Source organism: Equus przewalskii, chromosome 9 (genome assembly GCF_037783145.1).
Source record: "Equus przewalskii isolate Varuska chromosome 9, EquPr2, whole genome shotgun sequence".
Lineage (NCBI taxonomy): Eukaryota > Metazoa > Chordata > Mammalia > Perissodactyla > Equidae > Equus > Equus przewalskii.
This window is the reverse complement of record NC_091839.1, coordinates 4,170,539-4,197,908: the sequence shown is the minus strand read 5'-3', so window position 1 is coordinate 4,197,908 and position 27,370 is coordinate 4,170,539. Positions and strand designations below refer to the sequence as shown.

The 27,370-nt window shown below is 43.7% G+C and overlaps 1 protein-coding gene across 2 annotated transcripts in view; it reads left to right on the top strand.

The window, feature by feature from the left end:
- The window catches only part of CEP89 (centrosomal protein 89), a 74,975-nt gene that overhangs the window by 37,246 nt on the left and 10,359 nt on the right, over window positions 1–27,370 (top strand). For both annotated transcript variants that reach the window (XM_008514055.2, XM_008514056.2), the window contains exons 10-17: window positions 5,523–5,573; window positions 5,992–6,075; window positions 8,068–8,171; window positions 11,520–11,635; window positions 13,844–14,024; window positions 23,143–23,310; window positions 23,922–24,063; window positions 26,802–26,891. In XM_008514055.2, coding sequence (XP_008512277.1) covers window positions 5,523–5,573; window positions 5,992–6,075; window positions 8,068–8,171; window positions 11,520–11,635; window positions 13,844–14,024; window positions 23,143–23,310; window positions 23,922–24,063; window positions 26,802–26,891 — 936 coding nt within the window. The remainder of the gene's footprint in view (window positions 1–5,522; window positions 5,574–5,991; window positions 6,076–8,067; window positions 8,172–11,519; window positions 11,636–13,843; window positions 14,025–23,142; window positions 23,311–23,921; window positions 24,064–26,801; window positions 26,892–27,370) is intronic.

The following is a 27,370-nucleotide window of genomic DNA, read 5'->3' as shown; positions in this document are numbered from 1 at the left end:
AAGACAGAGCAGTAGAGTTCATCCAGTCGGAGGAGCAAACGAAGAAAGAATGAAAAAGAGTGACGATAGCTTAAGGGATTCATGGACACCGTCAAGTAGACTAATGTGCACATTATGGAGGACTCAGAAGGAGAGAGAACGGGCAGGAAGCTTATTCAAAGAAATAAGGGCTGGAAACTTCCCTGCCCTGGGGAAAGAAACAGACATACAGATCCAGGAAGTCTGAAGAGAACCGAATGAGATTAAAGAGGCCCAAATTAAGGCACATTATTGTTAAACTGTCAAAAGTTAAAAACAAGAGAGAATCTTAAAAGCAGCAAGAGAAAAAAAATTCTTCACGTAAAAGGAAACTCCTATAAAACTATAAGCCAGTTTTTCAGCGGAAACTTTGCAGGCCATAAGGGAGAAGGATGATATATTTAAAGTCCTAAGAGAAAAAATCTGCCAACCGAGAATACCTTACCTGGTAATGTTGTCATTCCGAATTGAAGGAGAGATGCAGTGTTTTCCAGACAGACAAAACCTGAAGGAGTTTATCACCCACAGACCAGTTCTACGAGAAATGTTAGAGGGACTTCTTCAAGCCGAAAAGAAAGGGCACTAATTAATGACAAGATCATAAGAAAGTATAAAACTCACTGGTAAAGGTAAAGATATAATTAAATTCACAATATCCTAATGTTGTGATGGTGGGAGGTAAATCACTTATAACTCTAGTACAAATATTAAAGACAAAAGTATTCAAAATAACTAAAAAATAATTTGTTAATGGATACACAGTATAAAAAGATGTAAATTGTGGCGTCAAAAACAAAATGTATGTGTGGATGTAAAACTGTAGAGCTGGGGCCAGCCCGGTGGCACAGCGGTTAAGTGCGCACGTTCTGCTTTGGTGGCCCGGGGTTCGCCAGTTTGGATCCTGGGTGTGGACATGGCATTGCTTGTCAAGCCACGCTGTGGCAGGCGTCCCACATATAAAGTAGAGGAAGATGGGCACGGATGTTAGCTCAGGGCCAGTCTTCCTCAGCAAAAAGAGGAGGATCGGCAGCAGATGTTAGCTCGGGGCTAATCTTCCTAAAAAAAAAAAAACACCAAAAACTGTAGAGCTCTTTTATGTACTCAAAGTTAAGGTATCAGCTGGAAATCGACTGTTAGAACCATAAGATATTTTATGTAAGCCTCATGGTAATTACAAAGCAAAACCTACAGTAGATACACAAAAGATGAAGAGAAAGGAATCAAAGCATGCCACTACAGGAAATCATCAAATCACAAAGGAATAAGGTGAAAGAGGAAGAAAGGAACTACAAAACAGCCAGAAACAATGGATGAAATGGCAATAGGAAGTCCATACCTATCAACAATTGCTTTAAGTGAAAGGACTAAATTCTCCAAGCAGAAGACATAAAGTGGCAGAATGGATGAAAAACAAGACCCAGCTATATGCTGCCTACAAAAGCCTCGCTTCAGCTGTGGGGACAGACAGCCTGGAAGTGAAGGGACGGGAAAAGATAGTCCATGCAAACGGGAACCAAAAGAGGGCAGGGGTGGCTGTACTTACATCAGACTAAATAGGTTTTAAGCCAAAACTGTAACAAGAAACAGAGAAGGTTACTATATAAAAGAGTCAGTTCGTCAGGAGACTATGACAAGTGTAAATGTTTATGCACCCAACGTCAGAGCACCCAAATATGAACAGCAGATATTAACAACTGGAGAGAGAAACAGACAGCAGTAATAGGAGGGGCTCCAACACACCACTTTCAACAACAGACAGATCCTGCAGACAGAAAAGCAATGAGGAACCGTTGGACTTAAACTACGTGTTAGACCAGATGGACCTAACAGATATATACAGAACTTTCCATCCAACAGCAGCAGAACACACGTTCTTCTCAAGTGCACGTGGAACATTCTCAAGGATGCATCGTACATTAGGCCACAAAACAAGTCTTAAAAATTTAAGAAGATTGAAATCATAACAAGCATCTTTTCTGACCACAGTGTACAAAGCTAGAAATCAATTATATGAAGAAAACTGGAAAATTCACCAATATGTGGAGATTGATATGCTGTTGAACAACCAGTGGGTCAAAGGAGAAATCAAAAAATATCTTGAGACAAATGAAAATGGAAGCACAACATACCAAAAGTTATGGGATGCAGCAAAAGCAGTGCTAAGAGGGAAGTTTATGGTGCTAAACACCAACATTAAGAAAAAAGAAAGATCCTGGGGCTGGCCAGGTGGTGCAGCAGTTAAGTTCGCATGTTCTACTTTGGCGGTCTGGGGTTTGCTGGTTTGAATCCTGGGTGTGGATATGGCACTGCTTGGCACGCCACGCTGTAGTAGACGTCCCACATATAAAGTAGTGGAAGATGAGCATGGATGTTAGCTCAGGGCCAGTCTTCTTCGGCAAAAAGAGGAGGATTGGCAGCAGTTAGCTCAGGGCTAATCTTCCTCAACAAAAGAAAAAAAAAAATCTCAAATAACAACGTAAGTTTATACCTCAAGGAATGATAAAGAAGAACTTTGGAACTAAGCCCAGAGTTAGTAGAAGAAATAAAATAAAACTAACAAGAAAGAAATGAAACACACAACAGAATACTTCAATGAAACTTAGAGCTGGTTTGTTTTTTGGGTTTTTTTTTTTTGAGGAAGATTAGCGCTGAGCTAACATCTACCAGCAATCCTCCTAGAGCAATTACTAGTAAGGAGATAGAATAGTAATCAAAAACCTCCTAACAAAGAAAAGTCCAAGACCAGATGGCTTCACTGGTGGATTCTGCCAAACATTTAAAGCAAAATTAATACCAATCCTTCTCAAACTCTTCCAAAAAATTGAAAAGGAGAGAACGCTTCCAAATTCATTTTACAAAACCAGTGTTACCCTGATGCCAAAGCCAGACAAGAACATTACAAGAAAAGAAAATTACAGGCCAATATCCGTGATGAACAGAGATACAGAAATCCTCAACAAAATATTAGCAGACCGAATTCAGCAGTATATTAAAAGGATCATATACCACGATCAAGTGTGATTTATTCCTAGGACACAAGAATGGTTCAACATATGCAAATCAGTAAATGTGACACACCACATTAAATGAAGAATAAAATCATGTGATCATCTCAGTAGATGCAGAAAAAGCATTTGACAACATTCAGTACCCTTTCATGATAAAAACTCAACTGGGTGTAGAAGAAACGCATGTCAACATAATGAAGGCCATATATGACAAGCCCACAGCTAACACACTCAACAGTGAAAAGGTGAAAGCTTTTCCTCTAAGATCAGGAATAAGACAAGGATGCCCATTCTCACCACTTTTATTCAACGTAATACTGGAAGTCCTAGCCAGAGCATTAGGCAAGAAAAATATATAAAAGGCATCCAAATTAGAAAGGAAGATGTAAAATTGTCTCTGTTTGCTGATGACATGAAATTATGTATGGAAAACCCTAAAGACCCGACCAAAAAATCATTACAACTATAAATGAATTCAGTAAAGTTGCAAGATACAAAATCAGTATACAAAAATAAGCTGTGTATCTATACACTAACAACAGACTATTGGAAAGAGATATTAAGAAAATCCCAGTTACAATAGCATCAAAGAGAATTAAATACTTAGGAATAAATTTAACTAAAGAGGTGAAAGATCTGTACATGGAAAACTATAAGAGATTGGTGAAAGAAATTGAAGAAGACACAAATAAGTGGAAAGATATTCCATTTTTCATGGATTGGAAGAATTAACACTTGTTAAAATGTCCCTACTACCCAACGTGATCTGCAGATCCAACGCCATCCCTGGCAAAACCCCAGTGGCATTTTTCACAGAAATAGATTAAAGCATCCTAAAACGCATATGGAGCCGCAAAAGACCCTGAATAGTCAAAGCAATCTTGAGAAAAAAGAACAAAACTGGAGACATCACACCTCCTGATTTCAAACTGTATTACAAAGCTATAGTAATCAAAACAGTATTGTATTGGCCTAAAAACAGACACGTAGATCAGTGGAACAGAATGGAGAGCCTCTATATATTTTTGATAAAGGAGCCAGGAATGTACAGTGAAGTGAGGAGAGTCCCTTCAATAACCCATGCTGGGAAAATTGGATATCCTCACGCAGAAGAATTAAACTGAACCCCTGTCTCACACCGTATACAAAAATCAACTCAAAATAGATTAAAGACTTGAATCTAAGACCTGAAACCATAAAATGCCTTGACATTGGCCTTGGCAATGATTTTTTGGATTTAACACCAAAAGCAAAGGCAACAAAAGCAAAAATAAACAAATGGGACTACACCAAAATAAAAATCTTCTGCAAAGCAAAGGTAACCATGAACAAAATGAAAAGGCAGCCTATGAAATGGGAGAAAATATTTGCAAACCACGTATCTCATAATATCTAAAATATACAAGGAACTCATACAACTCAGTAACACAAAAACAAATAACCCGATTTTAAAAATGGGCATAGAATATGACTGAATAGACTTTTTTCCAAAGAAGACATACAAATGGCTAATAGGTACGTGGAAAGGAGCTTAGCGTTACTACCCATCAGAGAAATGCAAATCAAAACCGCTGAGGGAGGTCACCTCACACCTGTTAGCATGTCTACTATCAAAAAGACAAAACAAATGCTGTGAGGGTGTGCAGAAAGGGGCACCCTTGTGCATTGTAGGTGGGACTGTGAATTGGTTCAGCTACTATGGAAAACAGTATGAAAGTTGCTCAGGAAGTTAAAAATAGGACGACTGTATGATTTAGCCATCCCACTTCTGGGTATATATCCAAAGGAAATGAAGTCACTATCTCAAAAAGATGTCTGTACTGCCATGTTATTTGAAGCAGCATTCACATTAGCTAATGTGTGCAAACAACCTATCAGTCCATTGACCAATGCATGAATAAAGAAAATGTGAGAGAGAGATATATATAATTTATGATATATATAAACGATTTATCATATATGTATATAAATGATTTGCATTTATATGTGTATGTGTACAAGATGGAATACTGTTCAGCTTTCAAAAAGAAGGTAATGCTGCCGTTTATGACAAAATGGATAAAGCTGGAGGGCATTATGCTGAGTAAAATAAGGCAGACAAAGAAACGAATACTGAATGGTATCACTTATATGTAGAATCTAAAAAGAAAAAGGTGAACTCAGAAAATGGGCATAAATAGGTGAAATTTGAATATAATCTGTAGATTAGAATATAGTATTGTGTCAGTGTTAATTTCTCAATTTTAGGCTGGTACTGTGGTTGAGTGAATGCTGTTGTTTTTACAAAATATACGCTGAAGTATTTGGAGGAAAAGGGGCATAAAATCTGCAAATTACTCAAACATTTCAGAAGAAATTTTTCTCATATACATACGTGCATGTCCATACATACAGATGCATAGATTGCTGATGTACGGTCTAGATTAAGACTATCTGTAGCTTGAAATTTCAGAGGAAGCCTAGTTTAATTGTCTTCACTCTGTGTTTTGTTCCTAGAGTTTAAATATTGAAGGCCTCCCATCAAAGGGCCCTACGCCGCCCTGGTTGGTAAGTAAAAGTTATTTAATTTCAGGCCCAGCTATTAAAAACTATTCCAAATTAAGAGTATTTTCTTTCCTTTTAAAAAATGTCCTGATTGTGTTTAGATGTAAGAAATATATTAAGGGGCCAGCTCGGTGGCGCAGCGGTTAAGTTCACATGTTCCACTTCGGTGGCCCGGGGTTCACTGGTTTGGATCCCGGGTGCAGACATGGCACCACTTGGCAAGCCATGCTGTGGCAGGCGTCTCACATATAAAGTAGAGGAAGATGGGCACAGATGTTAGCTCAGGGCCAGCCTTCCTCAGCAAAAGAAGAGGAGGATTGGCAGCAGATGTTAGCTCAGGGCTAATCTTCCTAAAAAACATAAAGCAAGAAATAAAGAAGTAAAAAATACATATTAACTTTCCTTATTCCATTATGTTCAGTTGGATATGAAGTACCTGTCACCCTTGTTGCTGGCTTATGAAGACAGAATGAAAGAGAAGGACGAGCTCAATGCCACCCTCCAGGTAGGCTGGCAGATGTCTCAGGAGAGACAAGGTTTATAAAAAACAAGACCGATTCAGACTTTGAGGAAACATTTTGAAGGTAGGTGTGCCCAACATCTAGTAGGTACTCAGATGTTTGTTAAAGGAGGGAAAGGAGTATAGCAGGGCTGAAGGACGGGGAGGAAAGAGAGAGCATGGGAAAGAAGGCAGAAGGGAGGCAGGAGGGGTGATAAGTGGAGCGGGGGTGGGGAGGTGGGCAGGCAGGGATAGAGGGGCAGGGATGGAGGGAGGGGCAGTGCTGCATTAGACACTGGTTTCACGACAGGCAGCCCCACGTGGGCTGGGATCCTGGGGTGCACAGAAGGCCGCCGTGGGAGACGCTCCTTTCCCGGTGCTCTGCAGCTGCGAACACCACTGTTAGAAGGGACGTGTGGGCGGACGGGAGGGCAGTGGGCCAGGACTGTTTTAGGTGGACTTAGATGCTTCTGAACTAAAGAAGAGCAGGCCTCAGGAAACTCCAGTTCTCGAGCTGTTGGAAGCAGTGGGGAAGTGCGGGTTTTGCTCATTTCTGCCCTGTTCGCCCCTGTTTTCTGGGAGTGGGAATGGCTCCTGGCAGCTGAGCTCGTTTAATCATACAGGAGACGAGGGCTATGTGGGTGTTAAGACGGGCCCATGCCTTTCCCTGCTGCCTACCTCTGTTCCTCATTAACCGGCCAGAGAGATCTCTGGAACTGGACGGATCCAGATAGAGAAGTGTTGGTGTTTCTGGGATCCCCGGCTGGAAGGGTCCGTGAAGTGTCACCCGGCCTCCTCCTGTTGTGCTGGCCTGGATAAATGGCCCATGTAATGTTGTTTGAACCTTTTCTTTTAGACTTTCTGTTGGACACTTAATTTTTTAAGAAAATGAATTAATCTCATGCTAATTCATGAAATATCAATCCAAATAATTAATAGAATTACTAATTTGGTGCTCCTTCTCAGACAGGGGTCAGGAAATACTCTCTGTATAAGGTCACTTAGTAGCTGTTTCAGGCTTTGCAGGCCGTATGGTCTGTTTGCGACCACTCGGCTCTGATGTCGTGCCAGGAAAGCAGCCGTGGACACGGTGGGAACAAACGGGCTTGCCTCAGTTCCAATAACACTTTATCTACAAAGCAGGCAGCTGGCCTGCAGGCTTAGTTTACCTGACCCCTTTTCTAAAGACCCAGTGGCCTGCCAGCAAGTGGGGAGTGTGTCTGGGCAGAAAGGTGAGGAAGAGAAGCTACTTGGCATTGTTGCTTTACATTAAACAAGTGTAAGCATGAATGTCTGATGGCTGGGGGAAGAATGTTTAGAAGCATCCCAGAATAAATATTGGCACCTAAGATTCTCACCGAAGGACACCAAGGACACTGCAGCTGGCCGAGAGCTGGCGAGAAGGGCCTGGTGGAGGAGGCCCGGCAGAAGAGCCACAGACGGCCTGCTGGGAGTGGAAAACAGCCTGGGCGGCAGTCGGGGCTGATGACGAGGCTGTTCTGGCCGAAGGCTTCCTCGCGGTCATAATGGGGCAAAGTTAAAGACTGCAACCCCACGCTAACTAACCCCTTCCCCACCAAAATGGGCTTTAGTTAGGATGAAAAGTTCTTATTTTATCTAAAAAGCTCCAATTTACCCTCCACAGTCTTTAAACAAAGGAAAAATTACAGTGTTCACGGGCATCTCTGCTTTTATCTCCCTTTTTCATCTTATCAAGTAGTTAGCAGTTAGAGAAAAATATCAGATTAGGAATTGAATGTTTAAACCCGAGGTCCCAGGTCCCTGTGCTCAGCGCCCGGGTGACCCGTGTGCTTTCTCCCCAGACTGTGAGCTCGGAGGGCGGCGCGTGGCGCCGGGCCGCGGTCGGGGCTGCTGTGCCTGTGCGGCCTCGCTGGAAAGCCGTTAGCATGCAATTTTAGCCACAGGGACGGCGCTAGAACTAAGGACTGGAGACGCGCGTGTGTGTGTGTGTTACAATTTACATAAATTCTATTTCAGGAGGAAATGAGGATGTTTAGGATGCGAGTCCAAGAAGTGGTGAAGGAAAATGAAGACTTGCACCAAGAGTTAAATAGGAGTAGTCCCGTTACCAGAGAGGAATGGCAAGTGGTGTTGCGTTTCTGGTCTTTTCCTACTGCAAAAACAGTAACCAAACGATAACAAGAGGGATAAACTTTATTAAACACATCTTTTTTAAACTAAAATATTTTAAGGGCGAGTCTAAGAAATTAAGGTACAATGAAATCCTAGTAATTTACTCTAAACTTGTACTTTAAAGGTTACTTTAAAAATTCTGATAGGTTTTTAAACCTGAAATGTATTCGCTGTCCCCCTTTTTATTTTCTGAGGTGGTATTTCTCTAGGGCACTTTTCCCACCCCAAACCTGGCAAGTCACATCCTTTCTTAGACCCCTCCGATCACTCCCAGGCCTTCGGAACAGAAAGTCCGGGATAACGCCCTTCCCGTGCTCTGCGCCTTCCATTGTGACAGCTGAGTGTTGCCTCACTTCTGCCCTGTTGCTGACGCTGCGCCCCCCTCCCAGGGCCCCTCCTGCGCTTCTGCTCAGATAGCCCTGCTCAGTAGCTCTCCCTGAAAGCAGTTGATCGCTCCCTTCTCTCAGGTTCCGACATAGCCCTAACCACGCCGTGTCCTGGTGCCGGCCACCCCGGGCCTCCCTGTGTGTCTCTACCGCGTCTCCCTCTCATCCTCTGGGAGCTGCTCAAGGGCAGGGCACGTCCCGTTCATCCAGCACGGCGGCGACAAATGCCTGTTCAGTGAGTTCGAGAGAGTAAATGTCTTCCAAAGTCTAAAGGCAATATCCAGGCAAGACTAAGAAAGCAAAAACTATTCAGATCTATCTTTTTTGCCTTGGGTAGGTATGTTATATGTAGTATTTTTTCCATGTCTTAACATCACTGAAAAAAGTGAAATATTTTCCATATGTGATGTCCAGAAATTTGGAATCAAGTCAATAGCATTCTCACTAGTAAGTCCGTTCTCCTGGATGTTATGGTCACTGATGTGTCAGTTGGGACTGGCCGGGCAGCTGCTGGATCTGGGTGTGCTGTGGTTCCCTGTCGAACTTGGAGTTTCTTCTGTCTGAGTTCCTAGTGTCTCCCCTCAAACCCTCCTTGGAAGGCGCCCTGGAAAGCAGGTCAGTTAGACTGGGCCTCGCGTGCCTCCAGGAGCCCTCGTGAGAACCTGGAACCTCAGATTCTCTCTCTAACCTTGGGTATAGCTGCAAGCCGAACCTGTTTACTTTTCCTTAAAATAAAAATAAATAAATAAAATGCAGGGAAGAAAGACAGACCCCGCTTTCAAACCCACGTGCCACAGTGCGTCCCAATCCTGTGAGTTTTGGGGTTTGACGTCTGCACCCTGCTCTAGTGTGGGGTCCTGGATGGGGAGCAGTCGGGTCTGTGCAGTGCCTGCGAGGCCCCCTGGCTGGCCTGTCCCTTCCTCTGAATTCACTGTCCTCCAGCTGGGGGCGGGGCCGGGCGCTGGAGCATCACGATCCTCGGACGGGGCTCCTGCCACCCCTGAAGCCCCCGCAGTTGTGCCCTCCCCAGGCCTCCTTGGCAGCCGCTCCCTCGACCTGCACAGGTGTGAGTGCGGCAGATACTCGGGCACACTGACTTCACAGGTCGGTGGAAGCTTTCTCCTGAGTTTCAGATGATTTCTCTATGAACTTCTGGGCTGCAACTAAACTCTCTACATTTCTTTTCCTAGCTTCCCCTGACCAGCTGGGTGACCTCAGGCTTAATGGGCCTCAGTTTCTTTACCTATAAAATGGGAGGGAGTGTTAAACTAAATCTGAGGTTTTTCAACTTTTTTTTTTTTAACCAATGGAGGATCCTTGTCATTTAAAAACAAAAGGAAAGAAGGAAGGGAGGGGAAAAAGGAAGGAAGGAAGGAGGGGAGGTGGTAGGGAAGGAAGGAAGAAAGAAAGGAGGGAAAGAAGAAGGAAGGAAAAAGAAAGCGAAGGAGGAAGGAAGGAAGGAAAGAAGTCTTATAAGAAAGTCCCAACGGCAAAACAGACCAAAATGGGGCTGCTCTATGTGGGGCAGGAGTGAGGAGGCTGGAGCTGCCAGCCTGGGTGGGCTCCCCTCCATGGGCAGGGCAGCTGAGAGGGACACCTCCAGGGTGCCAAGGAGCTAGTGCACAGCCATTGCTGGAGTGAGGTAATTGCTGTAGCTTGACCTCTTGCGTCTGTTTTTTTCCAGTTTTATTGAGATATAATTAACACACAGTACTGTATAAGTTTAGGGTGTATAGCACAATGATTTGACTCACATATATCGTGAAATGATGACTACAATAAGTTTAGTTAGCATCTGTCATCTCGTAGATACAAAACTAAAAGAAAAATATATGTTTTTTTCTTGTGATGAGAACTTTTAGGATCTGCTCTCTTAACGGCTTTAAGACATACCCTCCAGCAGCGTTAGCTGTGCTCATGGCGTGTGTATCACATCCCCAGTACTTGCTTACCTTGTCGCTGGCAGTGTGTGTCTTTCGACCACCTCATCCCGTCCCCCCACTTCCCACCTCTGGCGCCCACAGATGTGCTCTCTTTTTCTATGCGTTTGGCTTCCAGGTTTTTTAGATTTCACCTGTAGCTGAGATCACACAGCATTTGTCCTCCTCTGTCTGGCTCATCTCGCTTGGCACAAAAGCCCTCAAGGTCCATCCAGGCTGTCACAAGTGTCCTTCCATCTTTTTTCTCTCCTTCCTCCGTGTCATTTTTTGAGCTTAAAGTGGAAAATTGAGATAGTTTCCTGGTTTACAGTATACTTTAGGTGGCCAATATTTTGCTAGACGATTTCTAAAGCCCCTTCATCTCATTCTAGTTGGAATTTGCCATCATGAAGGTTGAGCTGGGCCGGGACTTACTTTGCACCATCTGTCAGGAAAGGGTTTGCTCGGGTGGAATTAAGGCTGGGGGCTCTCAAGACCATTTAAGAAACCATTCAAAGGCTTTTCACAAAGTCATTGTTTTTTGGCAAATATGCTACTGATTACAAGGGAATATTTTCAAAATGAAATGGCATCTTTCTAAATCCTTTAAAAATATTTCATACTGGCTTCAAAATAACCCACTGGGTTTGGGGATTGGAGGTTTGTGTAGCTGACACGAGAGTGGCCATGTGATAATGGTCCAGGTGTGGGTGTGTGCCTGGAGTTACTCTGCTCTTCTTCCTGCTTGTGTGTGTGCTTGAAATTTTACATTTTAAAAAGTTCCTGGGGCAGGACGTAATTCAGCCTCACTACTCTCCTTTCGCCCAGTTTAATGCAAATGACAGGATTTGTCTTATTGACGTATTTAGCATTAAAACACATGCAGATATTCGTCACCTACAACACCTCATTTGCTCTCTCTGACTCTGGAGTGTCTCTGTGATCACTCAGTGCCTGAATGGCGGTATTTAACTTTGTAAATCCCTTGTAGGCATCAGCTTCAGACTCAAGCAGGACTGGTTTTAGAGGAAAACAAGTTGCTGATAGAGCAGTTGGAGCTTCAGCAAAGAAAAGCCCAGGACACCCACCAGGCGCGTCTGCAGGAAGGTGAGGCGTCTTCCCAGTGAGCGAGGGCCATGCCGGGGTGGCCGCGGCGTGTCATTTTACACCAGCACCCCCCCTCCTGGTAGGGACTGCTTTCAGTTGAAAATGGAGAAAATCATGGTTCTTTAGAATATATTCTTGTTTACTGAAATGCAGCTGTTTGTGTGACAACATATCCAGCCATTACCCATAAGGCATTGATGGCTTTCCCTTAAATTCCAGTGTCTCTCTTATTAGTCTGTATATTTTGTAAATCAATTGTAAGTGACAGCTTTAAAGTCAACAGAACTGGTTTTAGGGGATGATAGTGGCGTATAAGTGGCAAAAGTCACATGAGGTGAATATTGGAAACAACACAGAGGATCTCTCCCTCAGTATTGGTTGAACGAGTAAATAGGTCGGAGCCGTTGGCTCTGAACAGGTTTGTGCTCTTGCCCTTCCTTCAGGGCTGTGGGCGCTGTCATGGGTTAAACCTCCGACAGATACCTTCTGTGGGCTCCCTCTCCCCGTGTGCCTCTCTGCCCTGCGAGCTCACGGCATGTGACAGTGGACTTGGAAGTGGGCCAGGTTGTCATTTCTTCCACTTTGATTAAAGCCAGAATTTGTGAGCACAAAAGACAGTGGCATTTTTTTCCTTTTGTTTTACTGATTTTTCTTTTCCCAGTTAAGAATGCCATAAGCCAGCCCTGGGGTTCTAGTGGTTAGATTTGGCGCTCTCAGCGCCACAGCCAGGGTTTGTTTCCCAGTCAGGAGCCACACCACCCGTCTGTCGGTTGTCACACTGTGGCGGCTGCATGTTGCTGTGATGCTGAAAGCTCTGCCACTGGTATTTCAAACACCAGCAGCATCACCCGTGGTGGACAGGTTTCAGTGGAGCTTCCAGACTGAGACAGACTAGGAAGAAGGACCTGGCCACCCACTTCCGGAAAAACTGGCCATGAGAACCCTGTGAACAGCAGCGGACTATTGTCTGATACAGCACTGGAGGTGAGAGGATGGTGCAGAAAGACCCGGCAGGGTTCCACTCTGCTGTACACAGGGGGGCTAGGAGTCAGAATCGACTCGTCAGCAGTAACAACAACAAAGAATAATATAGGACAGGAGGCCAAAATACAAGCTGTCTTGGGTGAGCCAGTGTAACCCCTCCTTTCTGCTTTCCCTTCTGCCTCTGATTATTTAACCATTCCCCTTCCACACTGTGGAAGAGTTAACTACCCACTCCCGCTGTTGGCTGAAGCCGTGGGGCTGCGCTTCACTTGTTTCTGACAGCCGGGTCATGTGTGAAAGTGAGAGCAGGTCTCCAAGAGCCCGCCAGGGCCTTCCTCCACAGGACTCCACGTGGACAAGGGGCACAGAAGGATGTGCCTTCACTCGGCGTTGTTGGGGGCGCAGGGGAGAGAAAGTTGTTGAGCCTCCTGTCTTTGTTTTCAAGATTGGAGGTGAAAAGGAAATTAATTTCATATTTACTGAGCTTAATTTTCTCAACCATAGCAGATCTGAACAGGTCTGATGATCCTTCTGGTCCTGGGGAGGCTCAGCCCTTGGCCTGTATGATTCAGTCAGCGGCCTAAATTTCCAATTTCCCAGAAACAGCTATTGATGTTGATGAGCTAATTGTGCAGAATAGAAGGACTTAGTGTGTCGTGCGATAACACTTCTGAGTGCTAGTTCCAACATACGCCCAGCAAGTATTTAATTATTACATACTACCACGTCACATAGGATGAAAATAGTTATGATTTACTTTACATACAGGACGTAAAACATAAAAATTTAATGAGGAAAGGGAAGAAAAACTAATACATTTGGTCCTTAGTTGGGCCATGTTTGATGTCTTTAAAAATCTTGAAAATTTTGCAGTTTTAGGGATCACATCCTGATGTGTATACTTGCACATCTGTCTGTCACTCAGAGCTTCAGACTGTGGAAGTCAGTTCCTTGAAGACTAGAATCATGTCTTGTTAAATATTATGTATTTAACAATAGTATCAATATATTGAGCCCCAGTAGGAAAGCGTATATTTAGTGAGTGCTTAATCTAGGGACAGTAATTGCTAAGTACAAGGCCTTTGCTATTCATTTATGAATCTCTGAAAGATTTTTAAAAGCTCGCTTTTCATAAGCTGGGTCACCAGTATTACCTGGTAATCAATCATCACGTCTTGGTAAGTCTTTGGTACCAAGTCTTTATCCGTGTCTTTCATCTTTCAGTTTCTAAGCTGACTAAACAGCTAATGCTTCTGGAAACTAAAACGCAGAGCCAGGAAAAGGAGCTAACCAGAAACAAGGAGCAATTGGAAATGTTACGTAACAAATGCCAAGAACTGAAAACACGCTTGGATGGCAAAATTGCAATGAAAGTTCATGCTTCAATCGTAAATGAATTAAAAAGGTATAAAGATTTACTGTCTTTTTAAGTTTTAATGCATCCCCAGCCAGGTCATTGCAGGCGGAGAGGAGATTGCCCATCTTTTTCTGAGTCATTTAGCTCCACCAGCACAGGTGTCCGAGACTGAGAATGCTAACTGTTTTATTAAGGACAGTGTGGCTGTCCTTTCGGGCTGCAGTCTGCACTTTGTGTGTGTGCATATGGATTTTTCCCTACTATTCCAGCCTTTATTCGTTTTAGAACCAAAGATAATTTAAAGTAGCAGAACTGGAAACCTGGATATCTAGTAATAGGGAGCTGGTTAAACGAAAGGATAGAGCCATACAAGGAAATGCAGTGCTGCCATTAAACAGAATGTCACAGAAGAATCTTTGGGGAAGTTTGGGAAAATAGCCACAGTATATCCTTGACTAAAGAGCTGGAGAGATTAGGCTACAAAACAGTATGTACAAAATAATCACAATTTTATTTAAAAAGGAAAAAAGGTATTTATGTGTATGTATTAAGGTGACCCACCAGTTTGCCAGGATGTAGGAATTTTATTGCTAAAACTGGAAAAGTCCTAGGCAAACTGGGACAAGTTGATCGCTCTAGGGTGTGTGGGTGTCTGTGTCTGATGTGTATAATTGCATATATGTGTGTATATGTTCACACACATATATGTATAGGTTGCATGTGTACCATATATATACACATATACCATAAGTACCTAGAAAAAAGACTGGAGGAATGGAGAAATATTCATAGAAATTCTCTTTGGCAGTGAAATTATGGGTGTGTGTAGTCAGAGTTCTCCAGAGAAACAACCAATAGGATGTGTATATAGGATATGTATGTAGATATTTGGAGAGAGAGAGAGATTTGTTTTAAGGAATTGGCTCATGCCATTATAGGGGCTAGCAAATCCAGAATCCACAGGGCAGGCCAGCTGGCTGGAAACTCAGGCAGGATTTCCATGTTACAGTCCTGAGGCGGAACTCCCTTTTTGGGAAACCTCAGTTTTTGCTTATAAGGCCTTCAACTGATTGGATGAGGCCCACCCACATTATTAAGGGCAATCTGTTTTACTTAAAGTCAACTGACTGTGGATGTTAATCACATCTACAAAATACCTTCTTAGCAACTCTAACTGGCATTTGACCAAACAACTGGGCAAGTTGACACATGAAATTAACCATCACAGTGGGTAGTTTAAATTTTCTCTTTTTTTTGAAACATTTTCCCAGTGTTCCATTATGAATGTATATTATTTCTGTAGTAAGGGGGAAATAATTTTTTAAATGGTGAGGCTTTCAGCTCAAGATGGTCGACACAGGGGAATGAATGAGTTAGTGCTTAACTTGTGCTTCAGTAAACGCTGAAGACTACAGTTACTAGAACTCAGTGTTTTGACTATGCCATTCCGTGCTGTGTGGCCAGACCCTACTTTACTTTTCTATTCCAGGAGAGGTAGGAAATTTTTTTCAAGTCATATTCATGTGTCAAACACCCACTCTTGTGGCTGATGTTTTTTCGTGGATGTGTCATAACCACATATTCCAACAGCCCCCTAGAAGTTATAAAGATATAGAGTATAGAAGATATAGAGTATAGAAGATAGAGAGAAATTGGAAAGGAAGCCACTCACAGCGGAGACAGTGAGAGACGTGGTCACTGAAAAAACAAACATGACACCAGATCTCTTTTAAGTGGAAATTAAGTCAAGAGTATCGTGGCTCAGAATGAACTGGACTAGGGAGGGAATGCCTTAAATGCTGGCTCTTTGCTAAAAGGCTTTGGGCTCAGAGTTGACAGGTGGGATGAAGGATAGAATGAGGAGGATGGAGGTGGGTGGTGTTGGCCCTGAGGTTTCTCTCTTGGAAGGGGCAGTGTTTGACTGGAGAGAGGGTTTGTAACATGGAAGAGGGGCGCGAATCCATCAGGGCTGGAATATGTGAGTTCAGGGAAGTGTGCAGAGGCTGTACCAAGAGCCGGTAGAAAACAGACAAATAAGGAGAAGGAAGCTCAGAGTGTTGTTTTGGCTACAGGTGTGAGGTCAGCCAAGGACAGCTTGGAGGTGGCTAAAGGAGCAGAAGGGCCACTGAGGCATCAGTGCACGTGCCCTCTGGTTGCTCAATTACGGAGATCCCCTCCCACGCTGGTACGTAATAGCGATGTGCCACGTGCAGAAGAGGAATGATTGATTAGCGGCAAAGCAGCTGTCAAACTCGCTCCTACCTGGGCGAGAGTCTGAGGAGGAGTTTGGGAAACGGCTGTGCCTCAGGCAAAGACGAGGATGTGAGGAAAAGATTTTTATTTATATAGAAAAGGGTTCAGTTGAACCTGTGCTTGGTGAGCCTCTGTGTATGATGTGTGTGTTGTTTCTCCTTTCCTGGTTGACGGCGGTGCAGACAATGAATTTGGAGTGGCTTCTCCATTTCATCCAGCTCATTCTACCTGTTGGCAGCCCTGCCAGAAGGAACGGTGACACAGGAGATGGCAGAGGCTCACTGTCATGGGGCATGGTCCAGTGGCTTGGAATTGTACTGGGGTTACCCCTTGAAGCTCAGATTGCACTTTGCCTTCCCACTCTTGCCTAGAAAGGTTGAGCCTACTCAGGGTGGGTGATGGGAGAAAAACAGGGTGTCAACCCGCCTGTCTAAAGAAATTTCGCCAACTCTTTTGGGGAGAGCTAGTAGTTTTAGATGACTAATGGTGTCTACAAAGGAAAGCTTTCCTTACCCTGGCTGTTGGGGGTCTTGTGTCCTAAAATGAAGCCGACTAGTCACATAACTCATCCTATGTAGACAGAGTCCTGGTCAGCCTCAGTGAAAAGCCAACGACTATCATAGGTCCACGCCAGGGAATCGAACCCAGGCCGCTGAAGCAGAGCACTCCAGACTTAACCACTAGGCAACAGGGCCCACCCCTTAACAATTTTTTAAGTATAATGTCCAGGACACAAAGCCAGACAGACAATGACTGGGAAGTAATGATAAATAATGATAAAGAGTCCAGATATTGGAATTATCAAAGACTATAAAACAGCTAGTAGCTATTATGCTTAAGGAAATAAAAGACAAGCTCCAGAATTTCTTCAGGGAACTATAAAACGTGACAAGAGTAGATGTGGAAAAGAAACATCTAGAATTTTTAGAGCTGAAAAATAGAATAACCTAAATAAAGAACTCAGTAGGAGGGCTTAAGGGTAGATTACACATGGCTGAGTTGTGAAGAGTGAACTGAAAAGTAGGTCAGAAGCAAAGATCCACGGGCTGGCACGGAGTGTTCCAAGGCTGCAGTGTCACTGGATCAGAGACAGGAAGCGACACAGGGCTGTATTTAATGGGGAGGAGTTGTTAGAGAGAGGATAACTGAGTCTCCCCCAGCTGCAGACAGCCGACGATGCAGGGTTGTGCTAGCCCAGCAAGCACTGGCCCGGGTGGGCAGATGCAGAGTCCTGCCCAGACCCGTCTTAGTGGAACGGCAGAGGAGGAGCGCCTTCAGGGGAGCTCAGCGACACGGGATGTGTAAGAGTCAACAGGGGATGGTGCAGTCACTCGAGTCTTAGCTTCATAGTGCTGGGAAGCAGACACAACCCTGACTGCTTAGAATTTTATTACCAGAGAAAACACCTTTCAGCAATGAAGTCAAAACAAGGATATTTTCAAACCCAAACCACCACCCGCAGACCCACATCAAAGGCAACTCTAAAAGACGGTATATGCCAGGGGGAGGAGAATGATTCAAGTGGGATGTCTGAGAAGCAAGATGGAACTAAGAGTAAAGGACAGTGGTACATATGCTGATAAATGTGAGTGAACACTGATTCTGTAAAACAGTAATGATAGTCTCTTTGGGATTTAAAAATACGTTGCATTAAAATGCACAACAAGAATAACATATGGGGCGGGCCTGGTAGTGCAGTGGTTAAGTCGCACGTTCCACTTCGGCGGCCCGGGGTTTGCCTGTTCGGATCCCGGGCGTGGACATGGCACCACTTGGCACGCCATACTGTGGTAGGCGTCCCACATGTAAAGTAGAGGAAGATGGGCACGGATATTAGCAGGGCCAGTCTTCCTCAGCAAAAAGAGGAAGATTGGCAGATGTTAGCTCAGGGCTAATCTTCCTCAAAAAAAAAGAAAAAGAATAGCCTATAATCAGGGAGGAGGGTAAATGGAGTTTGTGTTCTAAAGTCTGTATCATTCAGAAGAGGATAAAGGTGGTGATTAATTTTATAATCTGAAAATATGCGTGATGAACTTTCTGGAAACATCTAAAATGGTATGGGCAAAGAAGGAATCATTAAAAAAATAATCCAAATGAGGACAAGGAAAGGTCGAACAAGTGGGAAAACAGAAAACACAAAATAAAATGTTAAATTTCAAGGCAAACAGACTAGTATTAGATACAAGAAATAGACAAATACTCTAGTTTTATTTAACGAAGACTGTCAGACTGGATGAAATAAAAAGCAGCTGTTGTGAGTCTGGTAAATTAACATTTATTAAGTAGAGCCCCGGGTGTCGGATGGTGAGCCACAGTAAGACACAGGGAAGCTGAAATAGAGACATTTATGACTCACAGGTCCTGGAGGGGGCACACCACGCCTCCACAGGGCGTCAAGGCAGGGCGTGGGTGGAGACAGAGACGCCTTTATCAGGGCACATGCCTGTATGAGGGTCAGTAGTGGAGTGCTTGGGTTCCCAGGCTAAGGCTAGATTGGTCAGTTCAAACCAAAAGGAGCAGGGTTTTGGTAAGCTTCGTGGGGGTCTTATCTAAGGGGCACGTGAGGGGGAGACCCTGGGAGGCGGGGGAGGATGCTCATCCCATGGGGCGCCATATCAGGAACCTACACTCACTTGTGACTCTGTGGGCAGTTATCTGGGGTATGGATGCGAGAGAGGCTGGTGTGTCAGTCCAGGGCCCCTGCCGGCCGCACAGAATGGGGGCCCAGGAGCGAGATGAGGGAGCAGTTTAGCCAAACTCTCGACAGCAACTCTGTGTTGTCTTTAAGATATACATCGCGAGCGTAAAGACACAGAAAGTTCCAAAGTAAAAGGGCAGAAAAAGCTGTTCTACTCAAAAACAAACCAAAAGAAAGGTGGTAAATTCTGTTACTAGCTGACAAGAGAGCTGTTTAGGTAAGAAACACTACTTATCAAAGAGGATCAATTCATAGCAATAAAAAGGCTTAATCCAGCAAGTAGCCGTTTAAATTTGCAGGCACCTAGAAATAAGTTCATGTTGATACATTTGAAAAGTGAGAAGAAACAGTCAAATTCCTTGAAAAATATAACTTGCCAAATCTGACTCAAGAAGAAAAAGAATACCTGAATATTCCTTTAATCATCAAAGAAGTTGAACACAAAGATCTGCCCTAGAAAAAACTACAGGCCTAGGGACCTTCGCCAGAGAGTTCTAAAAATATTCAAGGAAGAAATAATTCCAGTCTTACATAAACCCTTCTAAAGAACAGAAAAAGAGCTAATGCTCTCTAACTCATTTCATGAGGTCAATATAACCTTGATACCAAAACCCAACAGTGATAATATAAGAAAATTACTTTTCATTTTCAGTTATGAATCTAGATGTAAAAACTCTAAAGAAAGTATTAGGAATAGACGTGAACTTCTTTAATGGTTCTATTAAAAAATAAAACTGCAGTAGGTATCACACTTAGTGGTGAAATGTTGCGAGCTTTCCTCTTGAGACTGGAAACAATGCAAAGATGCCCTCTGCTCCATTTCTGAACAGCATTAACAACAGTGGTAACTAGTGCACATGGCAAAAAAAAAGAAGAGTTAAAAGGTTTGAGAAGAAAGAAATAATAGTCATTATTCCTAGGTGATATAATTCCATATGTAGAAAACAAATCTACCAATAAATCATTAGAAATAATAAGGAATTTTGTCAAAGTTGTTAGAAAAAAGTGAATTTATAAAAATTAATTGTATTTCTTTGTAGGAACAAATATGTAGAAAATGATATTTTGAAAAAGAAACGAAGAAAGGAAAGAAAGAAGGAAAGGAGGAGCTGTGTATGAAGCCTCAAACAGAAAGGAACAGAAAGATTGGCAGTACCGCTATTGGGAAAATTATAAAGCTTTATTGATAATTTCACTGGGTAGACAATTCCAAGTTTACAGGGTTTTTTGGTTTTGCTCATTTTTTTGCATTCAGTTTATAGATGTTCTCCAGAGCCTCTGGCTTGCACTGAGCCTGATGAAAATCTGCTGTCACTGTTGTCTTTGTTCCTCTGAACATAAAGTATCTTTTCTCTCGAACTTTCTTTCAGAATTTTTCCTTGTCGGGGTTTCCAGCAGATTGGTTCGCATGTGCCTCTGTGTGGTTTCTTTGTTTATTCTGCTTGAGGTTGGATCACCTTCTTGGGGCTGTGGGTGTCTATTTTTCATCAAATTTGAAAATAATTTAGCTGTTATTTCTTCATTATTCTATCTTTGCCTGTCACCCCTCCTCCTCCTGGGCCTGCTTGATTCTGTCCCACGGGTCTCTGATGCTCTGTTCCTTGCTTTTTCCCACTCGTTTCCCTCGTGCTTCTGTTGGACAGTTTCTATGCTGTGTCTTCAAGTTCACTAGTCTTTTTTCTGCAGTGTCTAAACTTTTTTACTCCCATCCAGTGTATCATTTACTTCATATATTGTTTTTTCCCGTGTCTTGAAGATCCATTTGAGTCTGTCTTATATTTTCCATTTTTCTCCTCATCGTGCTGTTTTATTCTGCTTTCTTGAACAGGTGGAGCATATTTACAATAGCTGTTTAAAAACCTTTGTTTGCCAGTGCCATCGTCTCTCTCACTTCTGGGTCAGTTCTGTTGATTTTTTTTCCTCTTGATCGTGGATCATATTTTATTGTTATCTATGCTTGATTGGAAGCCGCATATTGTAGATTTTGTGTTGTTGGGTGCTGGATTTATTGCAATGCTTTAAATAGTGTCAGATTTTGTTCTGGTGCATATTTAAGTCACTAGAGAACAGATGGATCCTTTCCAAACTCTTTTGTTAGGATAGGCCCAAAGCCACCTTTAGTCTGGGCTGGTTTAACCCCATGCAAAGGCAGTAATACCCCTCTGAGCGTTGTCTCCAGCGACCCTGCTGTACAGGGTCTTTGCGCTCTGCTGGCGGGCTCGTGTCCTATCCCCACTTCTTTGTGAGTGTCAGGACTTGTTTTGCTTGCTCGTTTTTAATGGTTCTTTCCTTAACCTCAGGCAGTTTCCTCTCACACAAGTGCAGATCAGTACTCAGCCAAAGACTTGTGGGGACCCCCCCTAAAGATCTCCAGGGTCCTTTTTCTCTCTGGAACCCCCCTCCTCTCTGCCCCACAACTTCTAGCTGCTTTGGCCCCCTGGTCTCTGATCTCTGACTCCTCAACTGAGCAGTCCTCTGGACTCTGTTTGGGTCTCCCCTCCCTGTGCTGCAGGCTGGCAGGAAGCTGGAGCAATTGTAGTTCTCACCTCGTTATTTTCTCCTCTCAGGGGTCACGGTCCTGTTGGCCTGTTGTCCAAAGTCTGAACACTGTTGTTACTCATGTTTGCCTGTTTTCTAGCTGAGTTTCTGTACCTCTATCTTGGCTGGAAGCAGAAGTCTTTGTATTTTCAACATTTCTCTTTAACTTTTTATCATTAATCCAGTTCAACAGTTTATCCAAAAAAGAATAGTTAAAGTAACTTTTGATGAAAGAAATGAATTCTGGATTTTATCTATTTTTCAGGTACAGTTGACAAAGTAACCTTAAAGTCAGGCATTGTTGTGTATTCCTGCTGCGCAGGACAGGTATGAGCTCCCGCTGCAGGCTCCTCTCTCTGCACACTTGACAGCACCCCGACTGCCAGGGTAGTCAGCTCACAGCACAGATGTCACAGCAAGGTTAAGTTGCTAGAAAAGTTTTGAAGCCATTCTCTCAATTTCCGTACTGATCTCGTGGACAAGTTACAAACAGCTGGAGGCGGACACCCATCTGTGGACCACTCTGAGTGGCATTGCCCTAGAGAGTCCTGCAGGTGTGCACAGAACGCAGATGACTGTGAGCCGGAAAAGGGGCACTCGGGGTGTGGTGCACTGACACAGTTAAATGTTCTGCACCCACACACACAAAGATGGCTGAGTCTGCGAGGCATAAGGACGCTAAAGTACCGCTCCCTCTGTGCACCTGTTATGCATCTTGGTTTCCTGTACGTGTGGTGCTAATACTGGCAAACTAAGCTGTAGCAGTGCATAGAGGGGTGATAACACTGCAGGGATGATTAAGGAAGGCTCCATGATGGGGGCAGGACACTGGAAATGTTCTGTTTCTTGACCCGTGTGGTAATAATGTGCGTGTTCATTTTAACTAAAACCAGTAAACTAGAAAGCATGGAAACTATCTAGAAAATTCTTGACTGGGTATTCAGGGAGCCAGCCCAGGCTGAAGTCACTGAAATTGTATGACAAGTGAGGCACACCCCAAACACATGCAACCTGAGGCCTGTTTGCCAGCCAGCCAGGAAATAAAGCCCACATGGTATCCAGAGAGGCCTCATCTCAGAATGTTGCGCAGCCTCTGTGTGCATGGCCCCACCTGCTCAGTCCTGGATATTGCATGAAAATGGACCGAGGGAACCAATGAAGAACTCACTCTTTTCTCAAGCATCATTTGGACAGAATTATGTATTGAAATTGTATGCCCTCCTTGTTCCTTTGTTTCTTTTATCATAAAAACATATAATTACTTTAGTATGAAATAAAATTTGTTTCAGTGTTAGGATTTGGGGGGCAAATATAACTGTAAAAAATTAAGCTGTCTTAAATTCCTTCTGGAAGGAATATGGTATAAATAAGCATATATATATATACACACGCACACATACACACACACACACAGACATAAGCAAAAATTGTGGAAAGAAAAAGGGGTTCGATTATTACCATCAAAGAAGTGTGTGCCCAGCCACGCCCTGTCTGCTGTCCTTTGGGAGCTCCATCCCAGGTCCTCCAGGAGCTGGGGTGGGATCTGTTTCCGCAGAGGCCTTCCAGATGACCACCAGAGGGCTGGAGAGTTGGGCTGTCTATCCCTTGCCTGGCAGTGGCTGCCTCATTTTAGCCTCGATGTACTAGAGACAAGCCTGTGATGTTTTTATCCATCAGCCAGTTGCAGAAGGAAGAAGAGAAAGGCAGCGCTGAGATGGAAGAGCTGATGGAAAAGTTGGTGGTCCTTCAAGTGCAGAAAAAGAGCCTACTGTTGGAGAGGAGCAGTCTGTCAGCCAAAAACAAAGCGCTGGAAGCCGAGCTCCGAAGGGCACAGAAAATAAATAGGTTTTTATTTTTTTATTCTTAAGCTGTTTTTGTTAAGATTTTTAAAAAGACAATTGAAGAATATTCTATTTCATTTTCTTTATCTTTTCTTTTTCTAATATTGGCTATAAAATGGAAAAGGATAATTGAGATTACTGGATATCAAAATATAAGTACAGTAAATGCTTTTCTGTTGACCAACATTAACCATCTCAAGTCTGTAGTTCAAATATGGTTGATAGTCACCATGGTGACCCTAAGTCTCTGAAAATTCTAGAAGTTCTTTCCTAACCATTTCCCAAAAGTCTACTTTGGGATTACTGAATCCCTTTTTCAAAAATATCTTTTAGAACATGAGCCAAAAAATTAATAGAATAATATGTAATTAGACTATTAACGGTATTAAGCATTTTGTGATTCCTATCGACTTGGTTTGGGAGCAATAATTATGCTTTCTTTAAAATTAAACTCAGCTGCCTTTTCTCACCTTGAAACTTACAGAAGATTTAGGTTGCTCAAGAATAACATTTAAATGCTAACATACTTGATATTTTTATAATACAGACATTCACTATGTCCTAACCATTCAGGCTAATGAGTTTTTTATTCCACCATTTGGGGAAACTCTCTAGGCGATCTCAAAAGAAAATTGATGTCCTCAAAAAGCAGGTGGAAAAAGCCATGGAGAACGAAATGTCCGCTCACCAGTACCTGGCGAGTCTCGTCGGCCTGGCGGAGAACGTAGCCCAGGAACGTGACGGCCTCATGTACTTGGTACGTTGACTAAGTTACTTCAAGTAAACTGCCAGTCAATATGCAAACATCATTTTAAGAATTTTTTTTTTTACAAAATTACTGTAAAAAGTTTCATCTTTTTAAATGTCAACTGCAAATTTTTAAACTCTCCAAAATTTTATCTTTCAACCATTGGGGGAAAACCTTTTTGAAAAGTGAATAACTCAAACTTTTAAATAATAGCAAATGACATTTCAGAAGGTAAATGAGTGGAATGAGTCCATTTTCCTAAGTAGGAACAGTTGTCATTGGGTGTTTATGACACATACAGACGCATCTCTATGTTCTCTCTGTAAAGCTGTCTTAATCTATCCCTGGTTTAAAGATGGAAGATAAGAATCACAGACAGGTCGTGTATAGTCCATGTAAGGACGCAGTTTAAAGGGCACAGTAACATTCCTCCCACGCTGTTTCTGGTCGCACCAGTCCCAAGGAAGGGAACCGAGTATGTGATTGGTTGTCGCAGACAATGGAGCACCACCCGGCAGCGAGAGGGACACCGCAGACACGGTTCTCGGTGTCTCCACAGTGTCTTTAAAAGATGTCTAGAGCAGAGTGTGTGGTGAAAGAAGGCAGATGCTGTGCCAAGCTGTATGCAGTGAAGAAAGTCTGAGAGGATGTCCCACAAAACGCAACAGTGAGGTGGATAACTGTATCTCTAAGTGTGAGACGACAGGCGACTTAAAACAAATCTCACTTACCTGCATTTGATGATTTTTCTACTTTGAATGCTGTTGCTTATGTACGTTTCAACGTGTTCATTTAAGCAAGTTGCAAATCTCTGGTAGTGTGGGATCAGAAGTGACAGTTTAATGGATGTCATTACGAAAGAGACGAGCAGACTTTCTGAGAGCCAGAGGCGGCAGTCTTGGAAGTCACTCGGCCCTTCTCGGGTGAATGAGGCGTGGAGGGCGTGTCACGGTGTGCCGCTGGCTTATTCCCGTTTGTTAGAAGGACACTCAGTTCCTCCATGGGAACATGCACCTGGGGTTCTAGCCATTGTTTATGTAAGAGGAAATACGAATAGTACACAGCTCTCAGGGGAAAATGCTGATCTTTACTTGCAATAAAAAAAGCTAATTAAGCCAGTCTTGAGCTACCATTCTATACTTATATAAATGGGACAAAAAATTTTTTTAATTGTACCAGTTGCTGGTAGGAGTGTGGTAAGCCTGATTACACATTACTGGTGATTTCTAAGTCCTTCCCCCAGTCTTTGAAAAGCAGTATGACTTTGACGCAGCGTGGTAGGAGCCTTAAAAGGACACAGCCCTCCTGAGCCAGGAGTCCGCCTACTGAGAGGTCAGTGTCCCACCCCAGGTGCTGAGCTCTCTGGCATTTTCAGTAGCAATGCTGAGCACCCGGTTCCCCTCCGGCCATGCCTCCTCGGCTTCTCCACCGGAATATCAAGAGAGCAGAGGGAAAGCTGGTTGGAAAATGGAAAGCGCCAAGCACACCCATTCGTCTAGCAATGCTTCATTCAGACCTGGCCGCCTGTTTGCAGGGCGGGACACGCAGATCCCCCAGGATGCAGGCCCTGTGCCTCCAAGGGGGGCCGGAGCGTGCGGGCTTCCATGATGCAGTCGAGATGCTCCCCGACCCTCAGATTTGTGGGCCCAGGATGGAAATACAAATGGAAGCCATGAATTGTGTGTCCAAATGCTTAAAAGTTACAAATTAAGCCAACAGACTGTTAAGGAAGTGTGTTCTCCCCTCCTGCCTTGACCTTTGCTGTTACGGCCTGAAAGCCAGGCTGGAGTCGAGAATCCTCGGACCCCTCAGTGGGGGCAGCTCCACCCACCACGAGGCACCTCTGTGGAGGCACAGACACTGCTGTCCCCTTGGCGTTGCAGACGCCTTGCCATTGGGAGCCCCAGGGCCAGGCCCTCTAGCCGGGGCTTGGGGGGTCCTGGGACTGCGGGCCGTGTGCCCCTCTTTACCCCATCCTGGTCTCTTGGGCCTTGTGAGAGCCCCTTATATCTTATTTATTTTATTTTATTTGATATTGACATCTTAATTTTGAATCCTGTGTGTAGAATGGGTTTTCCATGTGACTTGTGACAAGTTATTTAATTCTGTGTGTTATTTTTCCTTCTGGAAAATCAAACTGTCACTACTAGTCTACTTTAGAACAAAAGCTCACCTTTACTCTTGTGTTTTAATTTTAGCGTTTGAACTAGTTAGCTTCAGTGCATGGTAGTTCACGGCCCATCTGGATATTAATCTGAATCGTGCAGCTTCAATGACAGCCCTTTGGATATACTGCCCGTCACGTTTGGTTTGGAGAATGGCATTGTGCGTTCATGCTAAGTTGTCCTTCATTTTATAATTATTCAGATTGCCAAAAGAAAGAAACTTCTAACTTGACTCTTATGCCTTGGAGAGGACTGAAGGAAGGATGTATTCCACAGGACTGAAGGAGTGAGCTGGAAGCCCCGACAGCCTCTCACATTCCCCTTGTCCGGGGCTCAGATCTTCTGTTTGTTCCCAGGAGGGCACCCGGCTCCTGTCCTCCTCAGCTGTTGGCGCAGGTCCTGCCACAGCCCTCACCCAGGGCGTGGGCGTCCGAGGGTGGCCAGGAGAGGGCCGGACCAGCGGGGCCACTAGCAGAATGGAGATAACTTGCGAGAAGTACTCTTGGCAGAAGAACTTTGTATTGTTTTAATTTTTCTGTAAAACTGAGAGCCCATTATTTTTCTTTTCACCTTTCTTGTTAGGCTAAGTGTTTAGAAAGTGAGAAGCATGGAGTTCTCAACAAAATCATAGAAGGCAACATTCGCTTGGGAAGGTTAGAGGAAAAAGTCAAGGTAAGTGGTCGCTCAGCCTCAGCGATTCCATTTTCCAATGGGAATGGCGGTTTACTGGGGTTAGATTTCTTTTTTAAGGAAAACGATACATTTTGCCTGTACGTCTGCTAATCATCCACAGAGTAAAGCAGTATAGGGTTTTGCTGGCAGAAATAGCACCTCCCCGCTCATTAAATAAATTATTTTTCACTAGCACAATGAGATACCACGCAGCTGTTTAAAAAAAGAATAAGATGGAAAAATCTGCAGGCTGTGGCCTTAAGTTAATGTCCAGGCTTTATGATCAAGCCCAGCATTTGTTGGTTCAGTTAGAGAGCAGCGCTGACTGCTCTCTCTTGCTTAATCCTGATTGCACCTTCTAGGTTCTCTGCCCAAGACAGCCCTTCTCACTGTACCCACTCTCCTCCCCGTGGCCACCTCCCTCAGGTGGCCTCCGTTCTCCTCCCTGTCGTCTGTGTTCTTACTGCCGGCCTCTGAGA